The sequence below is a fragment of the Mytilus galloprovincialis genome, chromosome 14 (assembly GCF_965363235.1).
Source record: "Mytilus galloprovincialis chromosome 14, xbMytGall1.hap1.1, whole genome shotgun sequence".
In the NCBI taxonomy this organism is placed as follows: domain Eukaryota; kingdom Metazoa; phylum Mollusca; class Bivalvia; order Mytilida; family Mytilidae; genus Mytilus; species Mytilus galloprovincialis.
Window position 1 is genome coordinate 31,717,426 of NC_134851.1, and position 10,745 is coordinate 31,728,170.

The window sequence follows — 10,745 nt, forward strand, 5'->3', positions numbered from 1 at the left end:
ACAATAACTAACATCAGACCCACGATGAATCGGTGAAATGACTGTCACTGTTTTGCAATCTCTCCATTGAACATATGCAAAGCAATTAGCCCTATGCCATCTAAATTCACCCCTAGCAGAGCATTTTTCAAATTGTTCAATGTCCTTAAACTGTTTAGGCATTGCACTACTTGTTCTCCTTACTGCACCAATTAAAAATGTCCTCTTAGTAAGAAGGTCATCAGCCAAATGCTGTGTTGTATAGAAAGAGTCAGTGTAAATCCTATATCCCTGTTGAAAAATGTTTTTTCCAAGTTCCATGACAACATTGTATGCGAGACCTTTACTTTTTTGGCATATAACCGTTCTTTTTTTCCCTAAATATACATAAAAAGCATATGTGTATCCAGACAAGGCATCTGCTAATACCCACAGCTTTATACCGAATCGTATAGGTAGAGATGCCAGGCCTATATTATTATAGGGAATATATTGTATTATTTGCATTTTGTTGAAAGATCTTGTCAAGACGAACATTTTAAGCCCTTGTTTTTTAAAATCCAATGTAGGGTTACGAAGTTATGAACGATTTAAGGTTGGCTTTCGGTCCCCCTTTTTTCTCCAAGATGGCCGCCACTAAAATTGTGTTGATTTGAGATTTTATAGGCATATTTTGAAGCAAGTAACAAGCACTGTGCCCTGAAATACTCTAATCTAGCAGAACACACTTCACTCTTTAGGGAAAACCATTAATATTCAGCAACATATGTTTTTAAAAGATTTTTTATCAGCGTCAAACAACCTTGAATCGTCCATTCTGATATAACTGAAAGGTATTGGTAGCCATGTTGAAGCATAATTTTCTACTAAATGACCCACACAATTACAGAATTGTACTAAATTCACTATATTATTTTGCCTGGTCTGTTTAAATCTGAAATCTTGGTATAACAAAGTAGAAAAAAAATCAATGTCTTGGTCTCTAAATATGCTGTCGCACTAATTTTTGCTAATAAATCTGAATGGCACCAATTAACTAAGACCTGAATTAGCTTTTTTTGTACCAAAAAACAACAAAATCTGTTATTTCTTTGAAATTGTGCAAGGTATCCAATTGAAAATTGAGATACAACATTGTGAAATATCACTAGATATGATTTTGATAAATGTATATGTATAATAGGGAAAATGGCCGCCATTTTGAATTAAAATGGCCGACATTTTGACATTTTTTTCCTCGTAAAATCACATTTTCACTCACTGCTCGCTCATTTCTCAACCGATTTTTAAAATCTTGGTACCAAAATGTTTGTCTTGTAGCCACCTTTTATTTTATTTATTGTATTCTGTAAGTTTACAGCTCTTTCTGATTTATTTGTAGCAAGGATAGTGATTTACAGCAGTGTATTTAAATTTTTCGGGTACATTTGTTGAAATAGATCATTTTGTTGCGATATGAGTATATGTTGTACCAAGACATAATAACCTGATCTTATTAATATGTTAATTCACAAGATAACACTTCACACAACTTTTAAACACTCTTCTCTGACAGTACATCAGTATCTGACTGGCTCAAAAATCCTTTGTTCTTAATATTCAATACAGTGTTCGAAAATAAATCTTATTGTAGAAAAACTAATACCAATTTTCAAGTCTAAGATTTTACTGTCTTTTTGATACAACCAAAGACCTCTTGCATTTGTGATAAGCACAATCAATGAGACTTCCAAGACAGACACCTTATTTGTGAATATTTGTATTCACAAATAAACAAAAAATAAAACTAATTCCTGAATCTTGCTTCATATTTTTATTAACAAGAAACTATCACCAAGTAAGACCTTTACACAATACATGTACTTCATAACATGCAACCACATTATATACAAAGTAGAGTACAATTACCACATAAAACTTGCAACAAATAGATACAAAGTCATGAGTACCATCACCACAAAACATGCAACAAGAAAATACAAAGCTTCTAGTACCATACCACCACATAAAAAAAACCAAGCAAATCCAAAGTTATGAGTACCATCAACACATAAAACATGCAACAAGTAAATACAAAGTTAAGAGTACCATACAACCACATAAAACAAGTAAATACAAAGTTATGAGTATCATACAACCACATAAAACAAGTAAATACAAAGTTATGAGTATCATCACCACATAAACCATACAACAAGTAAATAAAAAGTTACGAGTACCATACCACCACATAATAATACCAAGCAAATCCAAAGTTATGAGTACCTTCACCTCATAAAACATGCAACAAGTAAATACAAAGTTATGAGTACCATACAACCACATAAAACAAGTAAATACAAAGTTATGAGTACCATACCACATAAAACTGCAACAATAAAATAAAAAGTTATGAGTACCATCACCACAAAAAACATATAGCAAGTAAATGCAAATGAGTACCATCACCACATAGAAAGTGCAACAAGTAGATATGAAGTTATGGGTACGATCACCACAAAAAAACACCATGCAAAAAGCATTATTTGTATCGCTCAGCTACAGAGTTATGAAATTTATAGAGGACATCATTAAAGATTTATACAAATTATGAGCATCTTTTTTTTTAATTTCAATTTGTAAAGCACATGTTCATGCGAACATTTTTACCAATATTTAATAAAATATGAACTTGAAAAGTCTGGTTGATTCTTGGTCTGGATAACTTATTCTTGCACGAAACGACGAATGCCAAGTGAAGATTTAGATGTTTATACATGCATTGTTAAATGCTGCTATGCTGCTTTTAGACTAATTTATTTAGTAATTAGTCAAAATATTTTCTACAGTATTGTTCGTACTCATATTGAATTTTGTGATAATTGGTTAAATACCAAGTTCTACCACCAGAGTCCTTTGATAAAATTTCAAAATCTAAATAAAAAATAAACATTTCATCAATTTCACTAATATCCTCTTTTTCAGGCCATTTGAAAAGATTCTGTACAGCTTTTGCAGGATGCAAAAATTTTACTTTAAAAATATTGTTTTCCTGGGCTATAACTTGTCCAGGATACCATGTATCCATATAGGCCACAACAACATTTTTACCAACTGGACATTATTCAATCCAGTCATTATCATATCATGATCAAAAGACTGAGAAGAACTTTCAACATTCATAATAATATCAGACTCAGAGTTATTTTCAACAGTATTCAATGAAGCGTTTTCAACTACAGACACAGTTTTCTTCCTTTTAGGAACAGGTTCTTTGAAAACTTTGTTAGCTTCAGTACATTTTTTTAATTTAATATTTTCTATTATTTTCAATACAATTTCCCTCTGTTTTTGCATAATTTCATCTCTTTCATTTTTGGATTTGATAACAAAAGACACAATACTGTTAGAGGGGACTGTTTGTGTATAGTCAGCTGCCAATACAACTTTAAGATGGGAAACAAGTTCATGCAAGGGAAACTGAATACCATTGGCAGAAAATTGCAATAAAAATTTGTCTTCTGGATTGCATTTTAATACTTTTTTTCTAAATTTTAACTGTAATTTTACTGCTTCCATTTTTTCAGTTTCATTAAGTTTTTTTATGTTTTTATTTATGTCTTGTGAAGTTACCCATAAACCTCCTATTTTTTCAATGTCCTTGGTTAAAGATTGAAGTTCTTGTTGCTTTGAATTTTCTTTTCTGAGTTTTTCCTCTCTTTTGTTTTTCAATAATAAAATGTGTTGATTTTTAATATGTTCTTTTCTTAGTTTAAATTGTTTTAACATTGCAGGTGCCCTTTCTCTTGCTATTTTAAAAATTTGTGTTTTCTTTTCTGTTTCCATTTGATCAAGCCAATGTAATGTTTTGTTGTTGGTAAATAAAATTAAACCTTCCAATGCTATTATGTTAGCATTGGGTTTTTCCCTTTTAAATCTGTCTAAATTTGCGAAATCACGCTCTGAAACTATATTTGTTGGTTTTACAGTTGTCGATTCATCTCTAAGTTCTTTGCCATTAACCCCTTCTGTTTCTTCATTTAAAATGCCACCTGGCAAATTATCAAACAATTGTCTTTCTATTATAATACAAAAATTTAACAAAACAATTTGTAAAGCTTCGGTAGTTAAAATATTTAATTCTTCATTATCAATTAAAAATAAACTTTCAAAAACTTTATCCTGAACAGTATATTCAGGATATAAGACTTTCCCTTCAACCAGTTCTGTTGCATCTACTGAGTATTTTTCTAAAATCTTTTTAAAATCAAACCAAACTTTATTCAAATCTAAAATATGCGAGGTGCTTTCAATAATACGCCAAATAGGACCGGTTAAAATTTTATCAACTATTCCAAATGCCCTACAACCAGCAAGATAGACTGGATTATCTACATAGTGATAGACTGAAGTTATTAATGAATTCCTTTCTGTTATGCTGAAAAATGAATCAATAAATTCTTTGATGTGTTCTCTATGAAAAAAAACTGCTGCTCCCATGGAAAATAATAAATTTATTCTGTGACCGTGAAAAGTACTCATTTTTAAATCAACTGGAATATCAAGCTGTTTTAAAAAGGTTAAAAAAAGTTGACCGTACCCAGATTTTTCGTCAGCACCTGGCACACACAGCTTTGTACTAGCACGAATAAAATCAGATGTGTTTTGGTTGTATGTAAACTGATGAAAACTTTCAGATTCAAGTACACTTTGTTCCCATAACTTTAACCCCGATTCCGCCTGTGACGCTAAATTTACTAGAATGTGCAGGTTACATTTAAAGCCATTTAATTTTGATATTTTTTTACGTATTTGTTCAGAATTGTCAGAGCTGTCTGGTATACATTCTAGTTTAATTTTTTCCAGTGATGTTTTAAGACATGTATTAACTATGTGTCTGTCTGTCATTGTATTTTTTATTGACAACAATAATTCCTTTTTTTTTCAGTGTAATTTTCCTGTAAAAGTTTTGCCATATCTGTTATAACTAAATCTATAATTTGTAAAAAGTTTTCTGTATCCCCACGCAACATTTCAACTAAACCGATACTGTACTGACCACTATCAGTCCCTATTTGCAGCCCCCCAAATTCACGACCATCCCTTTTTGTGCCATCTGTATGTAAAGTGTTATTGTTGCTACTGAGCATTGCTTCTGTTGCCTGCAATTGTGCTATGATTTTTGCTTCTATAAGCATAGTTTCTGCAAATGTTTTTTTTGGTAATCGATCAACCTTTAAACCCCCCATTTTTTCTAAAACAGTGCGAACAATTTTTTCAACATTACATACTCCAACGTTCATGGATAGAAGTGAAGCATATACCTCCCTTATAGTGTCATTATATTTCCCACCATGGAATGTTTGAACTATTTGTGATTGCATTAAGTTTTCAATGTTTTCTTTTAATATTTCGTTTTCATTTTCCAAATATTTCATTCTGTTTACCATATCTGAATCCACCCTTATACCGGATTTTTTTATTGAGTCGACAGTTTCATTACTATTTTCTTTTTTGAGGTTTTTGTTCCGGTAATATCTCAGAAGTGCTGATTGTCCTTTATACTTTCTTTTTATGTTCTTATTTCTTTGTCTTAAATATTTCATTTCTTTTTCATGTTTGTTTTTTTCAGATGTTAGTTGTGAAATACGTGTTTGCTTACGTTTCAGTCTTTTGTTTACATTTCTTGTTGATAATTCAGACATTTTTGATAGACTATCAGTGTATTTAGCTGTTACTTTTTTATGTTCTTTTCTAATTTTGAATAACTTCAAGTTTGCACTAAATTTCTGTTGTCTTGTTTTTTCCAGTTTTTTTTCAAGGTCAATAATAATTTTTTTTTGTTCGCCAAACTTCTGAGAAGCGTTATTGATGTAGTCTTGAAACCTTTTATTGTCAACTTTTTCTGAACTAATCCTTTTTTCATTTGAGTCAAAATTATTACACAAGGTATTTCTTTTCTGAGGGGGGATATATTGTTTTGTCAAGTAGGCACTGACATTTTGCCTATTATGTAAAGAAATCTTTGACAACTTTTTGTAAACTAATTCAATATTGCGTTTTAACCCATCAGAGTCAGGGGTGTAATTTAAATGACATAAAAATTGAACCCACAATGCAACTGTTTTGTGTAATATACTATGTTGCATTCTTACTTTTCTCAATTCAACAATAAGACCATTTGTTACATTGATTTTATTTGGTATAGGAGATGGATTTTTCAACCAATCCAAACTGATACCCTCTTTTTCACATAAGGGACCAACATCTTTGAAAGCAATCCCTATGGCTTGCTCTTTACCAATAGAAAGATCTTTTTTCTTAAAAACCGATTTCATTTTGTTTCTAATTTTTCTTAGAAATACCGACACATTTATACTACTATAATTAAGATTTTCTAAAATAATAGGCATATTTTCCTTAAAAGAGAGTTCTACACTATCTTCAACTACCGCTATCACACAATGCCAAAACAGATATTCTTGCCATACATTCTGCTTTAACTTGTCTAAACTCCAATCATCTAAAAAATAAGCACCAAAATTTCATAAGTTTCAAATGTACAAATGTAATACATGTATTGGTGTGCTTCTTAGTCATGCTACATGTATTATTTGTTTGAAACGTTGACCAGCAACATTTTTAAAATAACAAATAACTAGGGACCTTTGAGTTTATTGCATTTCTGATAGAGTTTTTTAAATTACATATCATTATATGCAACAATCGCAAGAGTCACTGATTAGTTGGCACTTATTTTTAAAATGCCTTTATAGTTGTCAAGATAAAACTTAAAAGGAAAGTTACTTGTTTTTTTATAAACACCATAAACATATAGGATTAGGCATCAAAGTATTGTTCCATAGAGACCACAATCGTCCAGCGATGTCTTCAATTCATCTCACCACTGACCGTCAATGTGCATAGATCATATACTGAAAAAAAAACAGAGGGACCACAAAGAAACAGTTCTAGTTAACATGTTGAAAAGTTGTATATATATATATATTTACACATTTATATATGACGTAATGAATCTGCATATTACTAAATACTGGAAAATACTAAAATAAAAGAGATGTTGAAAAGTACAGTATTTATTGCTCTTTTCTTTTCATGAAATCAGACTTTGCTTATTTTTCATGGAGTTAAATTTTGCATACATACATGTATATATCAAAATGTTTTTCGTGAATATATTTACATGGTGTAAACACATGAAAAAAGTCATTGATTATAAATATAAAAATTTATTTAATTAATATATTAGAAGCCGATAATGTTTTCAGTATAATGCTGTCATTTATGGTTACCAACTAATAAATCTGATTACGAAATATAATACAATTTATAATTAAATGTAGCTTATCTTACTATATAAAATACTAACCGGTATACATGCAATTGATGAGAAGAGAATGTATCATGTGTCTGTCAACTCCCATGCAGGATAAGTACTTCCAAACATCTGTCTCTTCTATCAGTTGGGCCAGAGGCACAGGAGATGGGGATCCTGAATTTAAATTAAAACAGTCTTTAAAAGAAGTTGATACTTATGTTTCAAATCTGTACTTACAACGGCAACGATTGGGCCACATTTACTATGTCTTATTTAAGTTATTTAATTCTGTATTCTGTAATAATTTAAAACAATTTTGACTTGCTTTTATAAAATAAAAGGGTGGGGGACAGGGGGTTCTTACAATTCATGAATGTCATGTACATCTACAATTGTATGCAAGTGAAACACTTGAAACATATAAAAAAACCTAAAATTTCAATTAAAATGATCTCGGATATACGGTAATAACATTTATACTAACCTATATTTACACGATCGCTGATTTCGAACGTTGTCTGTTGACGCTGCTCTGTCATGGTGAAGGGCAGTTAAAAATGCCTGAAAATAAATATGTTCCCGGTCATAAATTGTTTTAAAATAACTTTAAGTAGACTAAAATGCCATCGAGGAATTTAAAAATCGTAGTCGTTTCCAAAAAATATCAATATTTCTACTTGAAAATTATCTTTGAAGTTTTGTCAAATTCTTTTGCTGGTGAGCGTAAACAGGAACCGGAAAGCGACCTCGATTTCGCAGTAGATGGGAATCTCCGCTTTCATTGGATAATAATTATATAAACGTATGACGTCAGGAACATATTTATTTTTGACTCCAAACTAGACATCCCCAGAAAAAAAACCGTGCCGCGCAGTTCAAAAAGTCGTTCACGTAGGTTTTCTTTCGACTCGATAAAATAAAAACGAAACGATGTTCAGTAAAAACAAAGATAGTAATAGAAATAAAAATATTTTATTACAAAATTAAATGGTACATAGGAAAGATAAAAGATTAAGAAAAGGGGAAATATTACAACAACAATGGTCATTTTCCAGTGATATCAGTCACCGGAAAACAAAATGGCGGCCAAATAACGCTAAACTGGCATCTCTAGTATAGGTTTGTCACGTATAAATTGACGGATTCCAGAGTACTGATGTTTTGAAGAAACCATCCTTTCATCTACAGATACTGCTTCATAAGGGTGATACATGGACTGGGATACATTTTGAACATGATCAAGTAGCAAACCTATTCTTGTCAGCTTGTCATCTGAAATAGATAATAATGATAAGGAAGGTGGACTAAATGTTAAGATGGTACCAGCCCTTCGACCTTAACTGAAATAACTTTGGTAACAGTAATATGATGAATTCTCCCTGCACTTATTCACAATCTAGACTCTTTATGACGGTTTCCCTCTTTGAGGCTGAAAGGGGTATTTTGAGATAAAAAAAACATAGTTCTACTCTTTTGAGTTTTCAATAGCATGCAACCTTTAATAAACATGTCAATTTGTATTTTTGTCATTCTTTATTCATGTTTTTTTTTCTTCTTTTTGCAGATTTTGTTCATGTTGTTACCAATTGCAGATTAGTGATACTTTGCATTGCAGTTATTCACATATTTAAAATGTTGTTCCCAAATTAAGCTTTAAAATAGACATATACACATAACTAATGTATACAGTATGTTGACCTCTAGAAAATTTTTGTACATATGTTGTTGGTTTCAATTTGCATGACATATAACTATTATGAAAAGTGAAAATCATTATCATACTCATAGCTAACCTTTATCTGGATCACAGTTAATCTGTAGAAATGACAGTAAAGCCTTAAATCTTATTATTGGCATGACTTTGTCAACCACACTTGCATCATACAAAGGACTCCTTGACCAGTACTTTTCAAGATTTGGAAGATTTACAATAGACATGTATATAACAATACCAAAAAACCTAAAATAAAAAAATATTGGAAAAATCAAATGGAAAATATTTTTTACCAGGTGAAATAAAGAATTTCAATGAAAATGAATTGCACCTTAGGGCGAACGTTGATACTGCATGTGTCTTACTCAAACTGCATTTAAATACATTTAGCTCTAGAAATAAGCAATTAATACAATGTATTAAAAGTATTGTTTTGGCTCTTTATTCTAATCAGTTTAAGCCTAAAAACCAATTCCAATTTTTATAATGTCCATCCTTGCTTGCACGCTTTTGCTACTAGGAGTACTTAAAGAGTAGTAGTCAATATACATGTACGTGTACTACAAGATAAACCTAATGACAGCGGTAATATATTTTAACCTGCAAATTAAAGAAATGCAGAAAATAAATTTACTCATCAATTTTAAACATAGATATATGGATATTTGTTAAATACCTATACATTTCTGCTACAGTCACTTGGTTCCAGCCTCCATCACTGTCAGAATACGATAAGTTTTGTCCCTTAGCTATTAGTTGTTCTGCATGGTGATTAGTTGCAATACATATCTGAAGTACTATCTGATGGGTGAGAAACAGGTACAGAAAATCTACTGGTTTCTTAAATGCCTTTAAAGATTGCCTAGAAAATAATATTTTCAATATCTGAATACTAGTTGTTTCAAGAAATGCAAGAACATTCCTATTCTAAACCTTGAACTCATTACTATAATTTTTGTTTTTTATACAAATAAGTACTTTAAAAATACATGTAACATGTAACTAGTATTTAGAGATAGTTATAAAAATGGAATATTTCTTTCTTGTCATTCCAGAATAACAGTTGCCATATATATATCCAAATTAGAATGATTGAGATACAAGTACATTTGTATGCATATGTTATATAAAATTTGTTTCTCATTTAACTGCACCTTTCTCATTACATTATTTTATATATAACTTTTTATTTAATAACCTTGTTAAAAAACCAAACTGTAAGCCAGGTGCCTTCTCTGGCTTAAAAGAAAAAGTCCTTGGGTCTTTCATTCCATCATCAAAATCTTTATCATCTTTCCAATACAGAGATGTAGCTAAGGGATCCTGGGATGCAGATGTACTGACTGTTGATTGTGAACCATCCTCACATGATCTAATGGAAGATATCTTAAAATGTTCATTATTGCATGAAAGCTAAAATGATTGAAACTTCATCTGGTTCCTCAGTCCATATATTTGATATGAAAAAAATGACACAAAAATCCGGTTGAAAATGACATCTTTATTGCCCAAATACATGTGTATCTTATCTAATAATCTATAATCATATATTCATGTTCATTCCTTTGTTATTGATATTTTCCCTTACTTTTAACTCTGTAATGACCAAAACCGACCAATTATATATTTCAATAGATATAGTAAGATGTGGTATGAGTGCTAATGAGACAACTCTCTATCCAAGTAACAATTTATGTTATTGCAATACATCAAAATCTTTTTGAACAGTTTGGT

At 30.7% G+C, this 10,745-nt stretch overlaps 1 protein-coding gene across 1 annotated transcript; it reads right to left on the reverse strand.

The window, feature by feature from the left end:
- Positions 1 to 440: 440 nt before the first annotated feature.
- Positions 441 to 8,409, reverse strand: LOC143059763 (uncharacterized). The gene is made up of 3 exons (XM_076233321.1): positions 7,782 to 8,409; positions 7,349 to 7,471; positions 441 to 6,893 (listed from the first exon to the last, which is right to left on the reverse strand). The coding sequence occupies exon 3, from the start codon at positions 4,864 to 4,866 to the stop codon at positions 3,016 to 3,018; it is 1,851 nt and encodes a 616-aa protein (XP_076089436.1). The 5' UTR covers positions 4,867 to 6,893; positions 7,349 to 7,471; positions 7,782 to 8,409; the 3' UTR covers positions 441 to 3,015.
- Between the last annotated feature and the right edge of the window lie 2,336 nt (positions 8,410 to 10,745).

Excerpts from the sequence above, each read along its gene's own strand:
- LOC143059763 (XM_076233321.1), bottom strand. The coding sequence starts at position 4,866 with ATGACAGACAGACACATAGTTAATACATGTCTTAAAACATCACTGGAA.